At 41.1% G+C, this 18150-nt stretch overlaps 1 protein-coding gene across 1 annotated transcript in view; it reads right to left on the bottom strand.

The window, feature by feature from the left end:
- The window catches only part of CASTOR2 (cytosolic arginine sensor for mTORC1 subunit 2), a 177347-nt gene extending 160627 nt beyond the window's left edge, over nt 1-16720 (bottom strand). The window contains exon 1 of the mRNA XM_074974385.1: nt 16289-16720. Within this exon, the coding sequence (XP_074830486.1) occupies nt 16289-16401 (113 nt within the window). The 5' untranslated portion in view covers nt 16402-16720. The remainder of the gene's footprint in view (nt 1-16288) is intronic.
- Nucleotides 16721-18150: the final 1430 nt, after the last annotated feature.

Raw genomic sequence — 18150 nt, 5'->3', positions numbered from 1 at the left:
TCAAGGTCAGTGGCTCCAAGGCATCACAAGTTCAACTCTCCTCCCACACCCACTTTTGTGTGTGTGCACAAAACCCGTTGATATGGTGCTGGAGCCTTTCCCTCACAACAAATGCTTGAGTTCTCTTTCAATGCTGGCCACCCTCTCTCACGAACAGCCCTTCAATAAAGAGCCACTGTACATACAACATGGAAGGACGGCCTTGGAGATCAGGCACTGGACTGGAACTCAGAATATCCTGGTTCTGTTCCTCATTCTGCCACAGATTCTCTGTGGGCCCGTGGACAAGTCATTTACTTTCCCTGTGCTTCCAAGCTCCCCATGCACATAACAGCGACAGTAATTCTTCTCTGTGTCAGAGGGGTGCTGTGAGGTTAAATCCACGAATGTTTGAGAGGAGCCCAGATCCAACACCGAGCATCACAGAAATGTTAATTAAAAAAAGGATGTGCTATGGAGGGAAAACAAACAGTCATAAGAAAACAGATGCCTGTTGCAATCCCACCTGGCTATTAGAAGCAACTGTGATTTAAGAAAGATTTTGTGCATCGTGAAAAAAATAAATTTGACAAGAGTCCTTTTTATTAAACTTTATATTAAAAACACATTTTTGCACATTAATGCAAAGCCACACACAATAGGACAAAGGTGTATAAATGAACCAGTTGATCAAAAAAGGGTGGAAACATTGTTTCTTTAGTTTAAAAAAAAAAAAAATTACAGTGCACTCAACCTGCCAGTTTGACAAGGTGATGTGGCAGGTGATTAGTTCATCTCTGGGATGACTAGAACAAAATGATTAGCAGTGTGAGATGGCAGTGTGAGCAGCCAGGTCCTGGAGAGCTGCTTCGTTATTACGCTAAACAATGCATCACTATTATGAGCAAGTCAAATGCACTAACTGCAATTTCCTTTGAAAGCTGAGCAGTGCATGATTACACTTGTCCACTTGGAGACTCCCTGCTGGCAGCTCAGTATTCGGTTATTGTTCTGAGCGTTACAGTCTTAATAGCATTTTATATAAGGCAGCCTGAAAATGCGTTCTTCATATTCAGTCCATGTGATGGCAGCTGCCATCTGGTATTGGTAAATGAAACATTCTCTGTCCTGAAGCGCAGCCATTAGCACCCCTACAACACATGTTTTTGTTTGTCATTGGTCACTACATCTCATTTCTAGCTGAGTCAATTTCCATTTCAAGAGCATTCTGGCTTTGGAATGACACATACTGCATGGGCGTATTTGTAGCTCTGTTTTTTATGACTCTTGGGAAGGTTTCTGTTGTCCATTTGGGTTTCTAGCAACATCTTTCAACTCTACCTGAGTATCTCTCAAGGCACAAGCAAAGAAGAAGTACTTCACCACTAATGAAACTGGAAGAGCTGGGAATGTGAAAGGGGACAAAAAAAGGCTGGCGTTAGAACCTCAGATGGTTGGTACAACAGAAAGCAGAGAGGCTGCCCCCCCCCCCTCACACACACACACACACACAAAGAGAACATTCTGTTGGAGAAAGTGTAGGAGTTGAAGACAGGACAACTCTGTTCTATTCCTGTCTCGACCACAGAGTTGTTCTGACTTGCCCAAGCTCTCAATGACCCGCCTCAGTTTCCTCATATGTAAAGGACATCAGTACTTCCTTACCTCTCAGAGGCGCAGTGAAACACATATTTGTGATGTACCATAAGATCCTCAAAGAGGTGGGGCAGGCAGAGAAGCGCACGTTTATTATTGTATACAGCAGTAGTAACCAGAGGCCTCAATCAGGGTCTCATGGCAGAGTTTCTGTACACACACACATAGGTTTAAAAGCATTATTATTTAAAAGACTGAAATAAAGCTTTCCAGCCACTTTAAGTTATTCCTACCAGAGGCTGCATAAATATCATCTTTGCAGTTTCCTTCATCGATGACTGTGTGAGTGTCCCTCATTCTGGGTCTTCATCATTCATTGCATGTTGCAGGTTGAGAGGTATTCTTTAGCCAGCAGGCAAACACACCTAAGTGATTTAGGAGTCTAAGTCCATTCTTCAAAAGTGACAGGCAGATGGGAGCCTAAGTCCCACTGGCTTTCAAGGAGTCTTAGGGTCAAGTGTCCAAGTGTCTTTTTGAAATGGGACCTGGTTGTTTTTGAAAATTTTGCCTTATGCCTCAGTTAGTTTGACATGAAATGAACATTAAAATGTTATCAATACCAGGTTTTCTTCCCACTAAAGATTTGACAAGTGCTTAAAGTGCATTTTAAAAACTTTTATTTTGTACAAGGGTCATTTAAGTAGCACCATGAAATCCTTTCATTGTCCTTTTCCCTATGTTGGTCCTGCATAGAATATATAATCAAGAGTGTGTTTAAACACAATGAGAAAAAAAAAAAAAGTACTGATCCAGTGTATTTTGAGTCCAGGAATATCTGTAGCCCTCTTGGTGAATTTGCCAAATATCGCAATCTTAAAAGAGAAAGAAAACCTATTTGTCTCTACTGGATATTTTTAAAAAGAAAGTAGTGAAGAAATGCAATACTCAAATCATTATACTAGTAACACTGATGAGCCAGGTATGTAGGTAGGTGTCAAGAAAGCATCCCTCATACAGTTCTAGCAAAGCACAGCCTCCATCATCACATGCGGTAGAACCTAATCAGCCACACAGGTGAAAAAGGCTGTAGCCTAGATCAGCTAATAACTGTGAACATCTAGAAACCCACTTAGCATTTTAGTAGAGTTTAAAAAAAGAACATTACGGTGCTCTTTTAATCACTGGGAATGATTTAACTGGAAAGGAGATGAATAGTGATGTTATGCCATGGAACATTGTCAAATGTGGATTAACAGCCAAGGACACTGTGGTTTAACACCTCAAATACTATAAACAATGAGGAAAAATCAAAGTTAAAGCATATGCTCAAATATGTACACACACACACCACGCACAGTGTTCTGCATTTATTATGCCTTGCCTTTTGCACTATTTTTCCAAACCATGGCCTTATTTAATAGCCTTTTTCTAAAGGCCACTGATCACAATCACAATTTGAAGCCCATTCAAATATCCACTTTGCTTCATGGGACCATTAAAATCTAGTAATAAGTGATCCATCACTGATCATATAATTTGGGGACCTTTTCATATTTAAATTATTGTCTAATGGATGGATCTGACCTCCACCAAAATTAACAGGAGTCTTTCCAATGGGCACAGACTCAGGCCTTTAATGAACCAACATGAATTCCTAAATCGTAGGGCTGGAAGACTCGTGCGTCATTCATTCCAGGCCCCTTTCCAAGAATTGCACAAAGGGGACACAAGTAGAGTTTTATTGAGCAGTGACAGCTTCAGAACTACTGATTTGTAGGGTGACAACTATATTCAAATCCTTTCCTTAAAGACTCTTATCCTTTGTTTGGCACAAGGCTTTCCCTGCCACAGAATCACAGAAGTTCAGAACTGGAAGAGACCTCAACAGATCATCAAGACCACTGTTTCTCAACCTTTTCGATACCAGGCTTGCTCCCTTCCTAAACTGTCAGGGTGATCTTACGGACCAGCTGTGTGGGAAAACACCGATTTCTAGTGCAGTCCCCTGCACTCAAGGCAGGATTAAGTAATAACTAGACCATCCCTGACAGGTGTTTGTCTAACCTGTTCGTAAAAACCCTCAATGACGGAGGTTCCACAACTTCTGGAGGTAATTTGTTCTAGTGCTTAACCATCCTGACAGTTAGGAAGTTTTTCTTAATGTCCAGCTTAAACTGCCCTTGCTGCAATTTAAGCCCAATGCTTCTTGTCCTATCCTCAGAGGTTATGGAGAAAAAAAAAATTCACCTTCCTCCTTGTAACAACCTTTTATGTACCTGAAAACTGTTATGTCCCCTCTCAGTCTTCTCTTCTCCAGACTAAACAAACCCAGTTTTTTCAGTCTTCCCTCATAGCTCACGTTTTCTAGACCTTTAATCATTTTTGTTGCTCTTCTCTGGACTTTCTCCAAATTTGTCCACATCTTTGCTGAAATCTGGTGCCCTGAACTAAACACAATAGTCCACTTGAGGCTTAATCAGTGCGGAGTAGAGTGGAAGAATTATCTCATCTCTTGTTTACAACACTCCTGCTGATACATCCCCGAATGTGATTTGCTTTTTTTTGCAACAGTGTTACATTGACAACACCTATTTAGCTTGTGATTCACTATAAGGAGACTGAATGCTTATATAAGGAGTACAATAACCACCCAGAAACATGTGAACATGGAGTAGCTTGTTTTCAATAGGAAAACTAAGGAGAGCATTCTCTGTGAAGTGTGGTTTCATCACAGTAGGGTTTCAAGAAGTCTGCATTAACCAAAGGATAATTTTAGGTTTCAGAGTAGCAGCCGTGTTAGTCTGTATCCGCAAAAGAACAGGAGTACTTGTGGCACCTTAGAGACGAACAAATTTATTAGGGCATAAGCTTTCATGGGCTACAGCCCACTTCATCAGATGCATAGAATGGAACACATAGTACGAAGATATGTGTGTGTGTGTATGTATGTATATATATACACACACACACACACATATATATACACACACACACACGCAGAGAAGGTGGAAATTGCCATACAAACTGTAAGACGCTAATTAATTAAGATGAGCTATTGTGAGCTGGAGAAAACTTTTGTAGTGATAATCAAGACGGCCCATTTAGACAGTTGACAAGAAGGTGTGAGGATACGCAACTTAGGGAAATAGATTCAATAGGTGTAATGACCCAGCCACTCCCAGTCTCTATCCAAACCAAGTTAACGGTATCTAGGATAATTATCACTGATGGGCGTACCGCCACAGAGCCAATCTAAAATAGAATAGGATGTAGTGCAGACGTAATATTTGCTGCCAAATTTCATCAAATACATAAATAAAACTTCCAAGGAAGGGTTAACTAGTTAGTTTGGCTAATGTTGTAGTCAACTGCAGGAAGACAAACACAAGTATAGAACCTTTCCAAGTGGTAAATAATCAATCTGCACAATACGAGTGAGATGGAGATAACATTTACCCCCATTTCACAGGTACCGAAACAGACCAGACACAGATTCTCTGCACCAGAGCTCTGACCCAAAGCTCCTTTATACTAGTCCAATGCATGAGAAGCTAGGGCCTGAGCTGGGCTCTAGTTTAAGATAGCAGCCTTGAAAATGCTCTGCAGCATAGGCTAGTTTTTACAAGCTTAGGAACTAGGGTCATGCAAAATTATCATAAGGAAACTCAAAGGCCCAAGAAACTAGGAAGAAGGCAGCTTCCCCTCCCCATTCTTATAACTCCAGCCTTTCTTTGAGCTTCCATCTCCAACGTCAATGGTGAAGTTGTGTAATCTCAGCTGGAAAATAATCTCCATTAACAAATGGAAAAATAACAGCCATACTTAATGATACTGGATGGAAAGTAATACCAAGTGAAACAAACTGCGAGGATATCATCCAGTGATATCAAGAACATCTCAACATGCCTGCGTGATAACACAGAACCACACACAGCTCAAAGTTACATTGAAGTTTACTTCTACTTTTTTGAATAGCATTTTGTATTGAAGAGGTCTGACTCCAGACCTGGAGCTGGTACAATAGCACTAGATCCCAAGGCATCACGATTCCACTGCGGGATTCACTGTCAAAGACCTGAGTGAGACTCCCAAGTGGTTCTGAGACATTTATGGTGATCGACTTGTCTAAGCTTGTACCTCGTCCCTCTGTGTTTTCCAGAAAAACAATCAAGTCAGGTGCCAGGTCAACCCACATTCTCTCTAACCTCCTCGGCAGTCAATTGATACGACTCTGCTCAGTACTTACAGAGAGATTTGTTCATGGCAGTCATCAAGCCATCAGAATATTATGACATCTGCATGTCAGTCAGACACAAAGCGAAAAGAAAAATATATTTCCTACATCATACAAAAAAGCATAAGTATAGATTCAACGAAACTCAACAACACTTTGTGAATTACTACGCCTCTCTAATACATTCTTTGTTGTGGGAATCATGCGCTGTCTTTGCAGGTAGATGGTCATCAGGATTCTCATTGTTCTATCCCATTACTAACTAGCATCTTCCTACACACAATGTAGTTAATCCCAACTCCACACTGCACTGCAGAAACCCAGAAGAATGTGTTCATTTTATTCACAGGGAAGCATTTTCAGCCTCTGCTGATACTGCTAACTTTTGCCCCCAAATTTAGGCCCTCCTAAAAATACCAGTACAAAATAAATTGATGTCTCAATGTATCTTTCTTTGGTCCATAGACAGCTAAATACGTATTTTTAAAGGCATTGCCTCTAACTCTCACCCACAGTACAACCATGTACAGCTTTAGTAGAGAACTAAATAAGTGTGCACAACTTCATACCATGCCTAGGGGAGCACACATGAGCGATCCAGAAACGCTGTTTAAGACATGGTCTGGCCTGTGAACGAGACCAGGGGATAGGAGTATCTCTCTACCTTAAATATTCATATGGCCCCCTCCCCATAGAATCTGAGCACACCACAATCTTTAATATATTCATCCTCACAGTACCCCTGGGCTATCAGCCCCATTTTACAGATGGTGGACTAAGGCCCAGAGAGACTAAAGACCAGACTTCTAAAGGTGGTTAGTCATCTGAAAGTTCAGATAGCCACTTAGTGAGATTTTCCCAAGTGCCTTTGTGCCTAACTTCCATTGATTTCAATGAATTTTAGATGCCTAAATACCTTTAAAAAACCTGGCACTAGGGGAGTTGCCCAAGGTCACACAGAGGTCTGTGGCAGAGTAGGAAACTGAAGCTGGATCTCCCGAGTTCCAAGTTGATACCCTGACCAACGGGCTGTCCTTCCTCCACCTACAACTGGAAGGAATATTCAGGTGTTGCTGTGACTAGTGTACAACATTGCCAAGATCCTTTGCAACATGGTGCTATTTTGAAAAACCCTGGGGCAGAAAAGACAGTGACGTTGTCCCAGATACAGTTTTATAAAGCCAGTACATTCTTTATGACTTGTTACATTCGGAGACAGACAACCACACCTGAGTTTTAACTGGCTTACCCACCTCCCAACTTGTAAACATTCCTATTTTTAGTACTAATACCTGTGAATCCCCAGCCTGCCAGAACCAGCAAGAACCTCTAGGTTCAGAAATTCCACTGTGAACAAGTAAATCATTTTTTTTTTTAAATCAACCCACCTATTTCAATACTTTATAAGGAAGACTTTAAAGCTACATTTTATGACAACTTAGCTGGCACTGTTTTGGAGACACAATTAAATCTCTAGCAGAGGTGCCCAAACTTTGCAACAATGAGAAAAACACCAACAATGCATTTGGAATCACATTTATTAAAAAAAAAACAAACACAAATCTACACTTATATAAGCAGCTTTTTCCTATCTTCCTTGACACCTCAGTACAGATTGATTGTGGAGTTCACTGACAATGACAGCCTGCAATTGCTCAGTCCCACCTGACATCTCCCTGTAGTTATAGTGTATTATGTTAGTCTGCATCTTAAATGAGGCTTTGCAGCCATGTTTAGCTTACTCAATTGGTCTATCATGATTGAAACACGCCAGCTTTCTGCCCATCAAAACAAGCAGGTCCTTAGAGATGCATCCAATAAAGTGAGCTGTAGCTCACGAAAGCTTATGCTCAAATAAATTTGTTAGTCTCTAAGGTGCCACAAGTACTCCTTTTCTTTTTAGAGATGTCTATAATACAGTAAGTGTAGTTCACCAAAGACACCCCCAAAATGATTGCAAATAGTTTGACTACTGCATGAATCTAGACTTCATCATTTCTAGATTCTGCCAGCTTGAGCTAAACAGCACTTTTCACACCTCAACATTACCAGCACAAGCCTTCTAAGATGGACTGCTAAACTGTAAGCTTTCATTTAATCTTTAGTTACATATATTTAACAGATGAAAGTGAGGAAGTGAATTCTGGCCTGTAAGGCATTAATGGCTTTATTTAGATGGCAGAATAAAGCTTTATATCAAGCAGTACAAGATGTTTATTATACATCAAACCTCAAAAGTGAGCTTAGAGTCCAGTTGCAATGGCCAGTACAGTAAGTTTTGTATAGAAGGTCTGGAACGAATGGGAAATTGGTAAGATCTCTTTCGCAACCGAACAATTTGTAGTGCCTTTATGCTATAATGAAACATGTTTGTTTGTTAATTGTTTTCTCTCTTAATAACTATATCTTCTAATTAGTTACACAAAAGCAAGTTGAGCTCTGGAAAAGAAAGATCTTTCTACTTAAAAATGACAACTGCTACTTACAAGCTTAGCTCTGCTGATTTTCAACTGAAATGAATAGAGTTATTTCCTCACTAACATTCTTGTTGTGTAATTCTTCCTTTACCAGCATTCAATTATCAGCAGATCAGAGACGGAGTTTACTAATGTTGGCAATAAACAAAAGAACAAATCCGTACTGTGTTTCCTCTGAAAAAAGAAACGGCAATGCTTGTCCAAAGGTATTAAAACAGTAACACTGAGGCATGCGAGATTAGCAGGAAATGATGTATTAAATAAATAAATGTATTAGTATGCCCAGCAGATAATTCCACTGTAAAAAATACAATGGTTTATATTTTTATAAAACAGAAATGGGGTATTGTCAAATAGGTCTAGGCCTTAAAAACTGGACCTAATCTAAACTATCTATACACTGAGGGAATAGCCTATTGATTCTAAAAACTGTGTCAATAAACAACTTGACAACATTGTCACTAAGAAGTCGTCATACAAACACAACAGTCACAGTTCATGTAAGACAGACATGGTGGGTGAGATAATATCTTTTATTGGACCAACTTCTGTTGGTGAGAGAGACACGCTTTCGAGCTTACACCCAGCTCTTCTTCCAGTCTGGGAAAGTACAGCCTTTTCTATATTACCGCCTATGTCACCAAAACTTATATCATTCAAGAGTGTGAATATTCCACCACCCGTGAGCAACGTAAGTTACACCGATATAGGCAGTCATGTGCACAGTGTTATGTCAGCAGGCGAGCTTCTCTCGTAGACATAGCTTATGCCGCTTGCTGGGGTGATTTTATTATGCTGACGGGAGTGAGCTCTCTCCCATCGTTATCGAGTGTCTGCACCAGATGCGTTGCAGTGGCTTAACTGTATCAGCACAGCTGTTCTGCTTCAGCACTGTACATGTAGACACGGCTTAACCCAGAACGTCACTGCTAAATACGAGGTGGAACAGACTGTTTAGCATAAATAGTTAACATACATTCCAAGGGACAATTCAAGGTGAAGTGGCCTGTTAACATCCCTCCAGTCATAGGAAGGAAAGGAAAGGGGAGGGAGCAGCTGGAAGAAGGGGTTGTTAGGGGGTTACAGATTGTTGTAATAAGTCATAAATCCAGTGTCTCTATTCAGTCCATGATACGTTATACAATATTGTTGTTCTGTTGCTGAAGATTCAGACATCCAACCAGCAGAGGGAGCAGCCAGAAATCAGAAAAGGTCACATTTTTCATTTCCAAACTCACCATTGTCCATCTGAACACTTCCAAGTGTTGAACAAACATTAAGCCTAAAAATATTTGAATGAGGTAGGTAGCGTTCACACATCATTGGGCATTTAACTTACCCTACTAATCTTGCATCTCACACACCAAGGAAATGCAGTGATGCAAAGCAGCAGCTGTGGCAATGCAAACCGTTTAGGATAGAAAGTGTGGAAAAATACCAGATTCATTTGAAACGACAGCAGGAATTTAGATGGTCAGAAGGTAATTGTCCAAATTCAAATCTAGACAGAATCCTGGGTTTAACAGCCCTAGTCAATGACAAAGATTGGTCAGAACCTCAGTTTTACTTGATGCCTGGAAGACAGCATCTCCCTCCAGCAACACAATGCTTCATGGCACAAAGCTGGGGATTTGAATGTTTCAATTGAATTCCATCCAGGTTCTAGCTAAGTGTTCCTCCCAACTTCTTAGGCCATGTCTACACTACCACTTACATTGGCAAAACTTGTGTCATTCGGGGGTGTGAAAAAACTCCTCCCGCAAGCACCGGCATAAGTGTCACTGTACACAGAGCTTCTCCTGCCACTCGGTGGTGGTTTAATTATGTTGATGGGAGAACTCTCTCCTGTCAGCACAGAGTGGCTACACACAAGATCTTACAGCAGTGCAGCTGCGCCGCTGAAACCTCTCTAGTATAGACATGACCTTCTTACATGGCTTAACTTGCAAGGTCTGACAGGATTCATAGGTCAAGGCTTCAGGCAATGGTAACAAACAAACAATGAAACGCTGGCAATATGTCAGAAGAATAGAGGAAGGGAGGTGGATGAGAAACAATGTTTGTAGATAAATTATTAAAAGAAGACCAGATCAGCCGGGAGGAAACCTGTTATCTCCAAGGTCCTAAGATTATAAACACTGGATAATCTCCTCTAAGAGCCCTAAATGGAATTTACCCTTCATAAGCATAAATGGCTGCTATTCCTAGTTACAGAGCCATGTTCTCCAGCTGGCCAAGTGAAATTCATTCTCTGCTCCTGCTCACCCCAAACTTGCCTGCAGTGTAGTGGGTGCAGAGTCTCTCCAGCTAAGTTCAGTACTCAGCCAGTGCTCTTGGCAGCAATCAGAGCATGCAGATGCACATGGCAGAGGGCTTTGGGGAAATCGCTGAACTAGGGAGGACCGGGAGGAGAAAAGAAGCCATTTCTCCATGAGCCTTTAATGCCTAATCTAGCCACCACCCCCATGCCTCAACAATGTGTGGTCATAGTAGATAGATTAGACTGATAATTCACAGTCCTTACATTTTTGATGTCACACACAGGTTTACAATACAATGAAGGCACATAGGTCCTTGAAAAATCTCCTCCATACCAATATTCACTGGGGGGGCTGGGCGGAGGGAGAACCCAAACAAGCCCAACCCCCTCCCAATGTTTTGGGATTAAATGTACTCTCTTATCTGTAGAAGCCTTTTGGTGACCCCCTAGAACATGGGTTCTCAAACTGGGGGTTCGGACTCCTCAGGGGGTCACAAGGTTATGACATGGGGGCGGGGGGGGGGGGTGTCGCAAGCTGTCAGACTCCACCACAAACCATGCTTTTCCTCCAGCATTTATAATGGTGTTAAAATGTATTTTAAAAGTGTTTTTAATTTATGGGGGGGAGGTGGCACTTACAGGCTTGGTATGTGAAAGGGGTCACCAATACAAAAGTTTGAAAACCACTGCTCTAGAACCTACAGAATTATGGAACTGGAAATAAGAGTCATTGAGTAGCAGTAAGAACTTGCCTTTGGATTGAAGATCTCTGATCATTTGACAAAAGTTGGACACTCTCTCGCAACATGGAATCCGACATAACAGGGTGACTTCCCCAGGGTTACAAAATGGCAGATTTGGAAATGGACCACAGATCTCCTGAATACCTGTTCCTAACATATAGAACATGCTGTAGTGTTCCCCCAAATGACATAACTGGATACATTTTAAGATATTCTTCACACTACCACATCACAAGGTCTGAAAATTAGAGTGTTAAACCATCTTCCATTAAATTATCTCCAGCCAAGACATTTATGAGAAAACAAGTGATAGTGCAAAGAAAAGACATTTATATTCAAAAGCACCAATAAATTGTTCATTTGCAGGCCTATTAAGATTGGCTCAAAGAATAAACTCACATCTCTTCTAAAAAGCTCCCTCTATTTAGTTCCCCCAATGAGAAACCAATTTAGACACATATGTAGTTTGTTGTACTTGTCTCCTTGTTACATTTTGAGTAGCCAAAGTTTAAAAACAAAAAACCCAAAATAAATAAATAAATCTTTTGGTTTGTAAACATACCCTCCACCCCAAGTCAATACCTTTCAACTTCACCCTGATTATAAAGTAATGTTATTCTAGCCCCAAATTGGACCCACACACTGGTTTATTTCACTCTTTACTACTAAACCTTGGCAGCAGAAAATCAGGCAACTGATCGGTTTAGAAATCTTTACAGAGACTCAATAAATTAATCCCATCAATATTACCTTCCTCATCTCAAACTCATTTTTCTTCTGGTCGCTCTTGGTTTTGCATTTGGGAGCTGTCACATGGTCTTGCATGGCCAGTATCTCAGATGAGGGGTTTGGCAAGGTTAAAGATCATCTGATGCTTACTTCACCCCTCTTGAAAAACCAGCACCCATGAATTATCTTTTTAATTAGCTGTTTGAGAACTCAGAAGGGATGTGGTACGTGTTGACCTATTGACCCCTGAAAGTTGATAGTCTGAAGCGCTGTTCAGAAGCCACAAATATCAAGAGCAATAAAAGATAAAAGACACACATATGTACACTACACACACATACATATATAAACTCTGAAGACATTATAAAATTGGATTGGATCATGAATGATAAGAAGGGAGGGACTTATCAACAGACTAATTATCATGATTCCAGGATGAATCTTTTCTCAAAAGGTTTGGGAGACACCCACCACCACCGCCCTCACCTCCAGATGTCTCACACGACTCAAACTCAACTCTGTGACTGTATTTTTACACTCATTCAAAAGACAAGATACCTCTGCCTTCCTTCTCTCTGTTACCTTCCTTGCTAGTGCTTAGAGTGTGTATTTAGATTCTAACTCCTGGACAGGAAAGGAGGATGTAATTAGAACATTTGAAGCAGGAGGTAAGCAAAGGTGACAAACGGGGCAATGTATCAACCAGTGAATAGGTATTATTAAACTGAAAGCCCTCCTATAGATCACTCGTGGTGCATCACCTCATCGTAAGAAGCAGTTTAATTTTTACCACCGCAGCAGGAATGGGAGATGAGGTTGGGGTGTATTTGGTGCTGGTGGAATGGAAGCTGTTCTTTATACAGCACCACACAGCTAAATGTGCATGGTGCTTTGCAGACAACGTTTACCAACAAAAAAATTAATTCTTCCAAGCCTAGACATGATGCAAAAAATAGAGCAGCAAACAATGGGGGAACAACAAAGGTAACAGCAGGAAAATTATGTTGATCTCAGTTTTGGTATGTGCAGACCTCAACTGTGCCATTAAAAATATATGATCCAGATCTTCATCTGGTATGAATCCCTGCAAGTCTACCAACTTCACTGGAGTGTCACTGATTTACACCAGTTAAGAATGTGTCTCATATTTCAATGCAGCTCCATTGAAGACAGTAGGCCTAAAGAGATTAACATCAGATGAGGACCTGGCTCATAGATATATTTTCACAGCGTATTTTATCTGAGAGCTCTGTTATTTACCCTTTGCCCATCTGCCATTTCAAAATTAACATTTGCTAATTTTAAAACACAACTTGTAATTTTTTTAAGGCCTGCCTCAGTTCATCCCACGTTTGCCCTGGGTCTCACCCTTTCATTTTATTAACTACCTTCTTACTCATGGCCATAAGATTACTTCCACAGTTACTTCTTTTTAAAAATAAATGTGTTTACTGTAATGCGAGCTCAAGTAAAAGAATAATGAATGCAGGCCTGAGAGCCGGGGTGGGCTACAAGTGGCAAAAGGCCAGCTAAATGGAGGGATCTTTTTAGGAGAGATGTGACCTACTCTCTCCCTCTTTCCCCCCGCCAAAAAAATTATGCTATTCATAAATTGTTCCAACCATTCCCCTGAAACAATGGAAGGATTTCACAGGGTCAGACGTATGCCTCATCACAGAATTCACCACACGTTCACTCATCTTCCCCCAGAATGAGAATCTAACTGTGAGAGTGAGTCTGAAGAGCTCAAAACTACTGATCTCAGGATATTGATCATTTCACTACTAGGTCCCTGGCTCAAATCCATCCCAGACCAATGTGTACCAAAAGTCATCACCACTTAACGATAGTATGGCAACACAGGGGAAGACTCACACCTACACAGAGAGCAAAGGCTACCATTGCAACTGGCACCTTTAATATCTCTGCACAAAGGTTTAATGGTTGTGGAGGTTCAATTCCCTACTCATCCTCCGGATTGGTCACTCCAAACTGAGGTTCACGTAACACTAGTGGGAACTCTGTCCTGTGAGTAAGTAGAGAGCTTTGGGCTCATGATCATCAAGCCACCGTCATGTTCACTTTAAAGAACAGAACGGGGGAGGGGGAGGAAGTGTGTTAATAAATCAACCCAGTTATCTGCTCCCACTTTCATCCCTGATTTCACTGTGCGGGCTACCTCCATCAGAACAGAAGCTCCCTGGGGCAAGGACCTTGGTTTCCTAAGCACCTGTGAAGCATGGTAACACTATATACAGAAAACACTACTTAAGGAGTGCGTCACCGGAAGAATGACACGACACTGGTGCCACCTTTTATCCCTAAATCCCTACCAAGAGAAACATATTCATATATATATTTAAAAAAAAAAAAAAGAGGGACTGAATAAAATATTTTAAAAAACGAAGCATAAAATCCTCCCCAAGCAGAGTTTTGACCCTGAAAAGGGAGAAGTGCCAGAAACTCCATGAAGATTCTTAGGGAATTTGCTATTGCTTCTAATTCTACATGGAAGGCACTCCGAAACCACAGTGATGGGTGGTAGTATGAAACCTGAAGGTAGATAAAGTACTACCCAAAATGCAAGATAAAGTACTGCACACAAACACAAGAGATAACATATTGCAACCCTAACTCTATTCATGGTTGCCCAATTTTATGGGCAAGAAATGTAACTTTAAGCTGGAAGACAACTGGACAATTCTTGAACTTGAAAAATAATCTGTTTGTTAGGAGCCACAGATTTAAAGATTCAAAACGTGGACTTTAACATAACATAAAAGATTAATAATAATATTAATACCTCACCCACCTTGTCTCTCTAATATCTAACTAAACAGGGTTACAACACTGCATACAACAATGGAAGACTTTAATGCTGACATGAAGCATCAGAAAACAAAGTGACTTGATTAGCAATTAAATGGAACAAAGGTTAGCAGTCACTTTTAATTAGTAATGAAACTGTACATTAAAAAAGACATTTAAGATTTAAGCCTTTAATACCCTGTTGAGTATTCAGAGGCTGCAGTAAACAAGGTGCTCATATACATTACACTGCAAACAATGCCAGTGTTGAGCCAACTGGAATGAGCCACAAATCAGAGTGAAATTTCAATGCAAGAAGTTTAACTGTAAGAGATAAGGGACTGCAATCAAATTACACCACAAACAGGTCCATTCATCCGTAAGCATTATTGAAGAGAGCAGATTGAATTACAGAATGGAATGAAACCATTTAGAAAAATAATGCTAACATTCTCTCTCCTCTTGCCTGCAAAAGTCCCCTGTCTTTAAACATAAATGCTATTTGGGATGATTCAGTGAAGAAAAGTGAAACACAAATTATCAGGCTCAGGAAACCAAAAAAGAGTTTGGATTATTTACCTCCCACTCTATCCACGTAAACCAACAAAAGTCAACAACCTGACTAGATTTTTATATAGCTATAGTATGTATTTGCAATTCAAATTGTTTTTCCTTTGAGGCGCCTTGGCAGAATACACATGTATTTTTACAGACTGGCCAAAATAATAATAAAAAAATATTCTCACACGCTGCCTGCCACTGCATTCTTTTCCCCTTCCGATACCTCTCACAAACCACAACGCTTAATAAATAAATAAATAAATAAAATAAAATAAAATACAAGACAGTAATATTGCAACAATGCATGCACTTCAATCCCTCCTTACTCCAGAGTACTCGGCATTTAAAAAACACCCTTAAAAGAGCAAATCGCGTAAGGGGTGTTTGTTTTAAATAAGTGCTGGGGGTGGGGGGAACCACACCACTCCTCCTCCTGCTGCTTCTGCTCTCGTCTTTGTTGTCCAGACCGATCGCCTTTTTATTTATTCACTTTTCTTTAAATTAAAAAACAAACTTTCCATGGCTTCCCCCCACCCCCCTGCACATTCCCCACACCTGTTTTCATTCATCCATTCATTTACAAGGAGCAGCTCCCCGGCGACATATGCATGTTAAAAGCACAGAACAGCAAAACAAGGGGACACAGATGGAGGTTTTCTTAAAACAAAAATATTTTAAAAAAATAGCAAATAACAAACAAAAGAAATAAAAACCACCCTCCCTCCCCCAACGTTTGGAGACAACGAAGAAATATATGCCAAGGAACGAAGTTGGTTCCTCCCCCCGCCCCCCCATCGCTATCCTAGCTCCTGCAATGGAATTAGCCAAGGGAATCGGATCTCACTTGCGGCCTCTTTTTGTCTTTCATGTTGCTCCCCTTATTTATGTGGCTGGCACTTACCTGGTCTTGGAGGAAAGGAAAGCAAGTTTGATTAATCCATAGGTAAACAACTGGATGCTCTCCTTCGCTATGCTGGCTACTTTGAGCCGGTGCTCTAAAATGTGGAGCTCCATCTTTTCCTTTTTCTCATTTGTAGTTCATCTGTGCCTGGGTCCAGGTTTTTATTATTAATATTTTTTTTTAAATGGGAGGTTTTTTTATGATTAATTTTCTTCTCCCCCTTTAAGACTCCAGGAAAGGGGAGGGAGCGGGGGGGTGGGGTGGGGGAGGGAAACCGAGGTGAAAGTTAGAGAGAGGTTTAAAGCAAGAGAAGACGGGGCGAGGGGGAAGCTAAGCAAAGGACCAGAGGCAAAAGGAGTTAAAGGAGCTCAGAGGCAGCAGAAGCTCCAGAGTGCAGAAAGCAGCTGGTGTTACAGTGTAACAAACAACTTGCCACTCAAACGGACCTCCACTGGGCATGCGCTCTCCGCTTGGTGCAGGCTGGGAGTTGTAGTCCATTGGGGGAGGGACCCTGTAGCCTCGGGCTCCCATGGGTTTGATACAGACAGGGAGCAAAGGGGTCTCAGGCGTGTTTTCAGACCTCCCAGCTGAGTTATGGGAGAGAGGTGGGTTTGAGTTTTATTCTGCGGCAGTTTTGGAAGCATCTTCCCCTGGATTTTGTTGTAGTTTTCAGCCGGCTGACAATGCATGCGCATGCATATATACTCTAGACTGGGGGTCGGCAACCTTTCAGAAGTGAAAAGAAAAGGAGGACTTGTGGCACCTTAGAGACTAACCAATTTATTTGAGCATAAGCTTTCGTGAGCTACAGCTCAATTCATCGGATGCTCACGAAAGCTTATGCTCAAATAAATTGGTTAGTCTCTAAGGTGCCACAAGTCCTCCTTTTCTTTTTGCGGATACAGACTAACACGGCTGCTCCTCTGAAACCTTTCAGAAGTGGTGTGCCAAGTCTTCATTTATTCACTCTAATTTAAGATTTCGCGTGACAGTAATACATTTTAACGTTTTTAGAAGGTCTCTTTCTATACATCTATAATATATAACTAAACTATTGTATGTAAAGCAAATAAGGTTTTTTAAATGTTTAAGAAGCTTCATTTAAAATTAAATTAAAATGCAGAGCCCCCCGGACCAGTGGCCAGGACCCAGGCAGTGTGAGTGCCACTGAAAATCAGCTCGCGTGCTGCCTTTTGTGCCATAGGTTGCCTACCCCTGCTCTAGGGTGACCAGCTGTCCTGATTTTATAGGGACAGTCCCGATATTTGGAGCTTTATCTTATATAGGCGCCTATTACCCACCACCCCCCGTCCCGATTTTTCACACTTGCTGTCCAGTCACCCTAATACACTCACTCCCTCTCTCTCACCACATATACACAGACAACTCTTGTAAAAATTCCTTCTACACTAATGGTCCCGATCCAACAACAACAAAAATTACACAAGTGGTCCTACGGACTGCAATGGGGCAAGTCCCTTATGTAAAGTTAAGCCTGTATGTAAAGCAGTGGTTCTCAATCTGCGGCCCAAACAGCACACAGCTGTGGCCCATGTGATAGCCTCAGGGACATACAGGTAGTCTGTATATTGTGTGGATGCAGGCCACGTAACTCACAGAGAGCTGCATATGCGGCCCACAATGGTAAACAGGTGGAGAACCACTGATGTAAAGTAAGACAGGGCCTGAAAGATGGCTAGAAGATGCCACTAACCAGAAAAGCCAGAGGTGAGAAGAATTTGGAGGCTTTAAATAAGAAGTTATGATGACATTTCAAATCTCATCAGCTTATTCTCACAATTACGTTTAACGTGTGTCACTTGCCTGCTCCTACACAGAGCCAAAAATATGTGATTTACGTA

This window comes from Natator depressus, chromosome 17 (genome assembly GCF_965152275.1).
Source record: "Natator depressus isolate rNatDep1 chromosome 17, rNatDep2.hap1, whole genome shotgun sequence".
Taxonomy (NCBI): domain Eukaryota; kingdom Metazoa; phylum Chordata; order Testudines; family Cheloniidae; genus Natator; species Natator depressus.
This window is presented reverse-complemented; position numbering and strand designations above follow the sequence as displayed.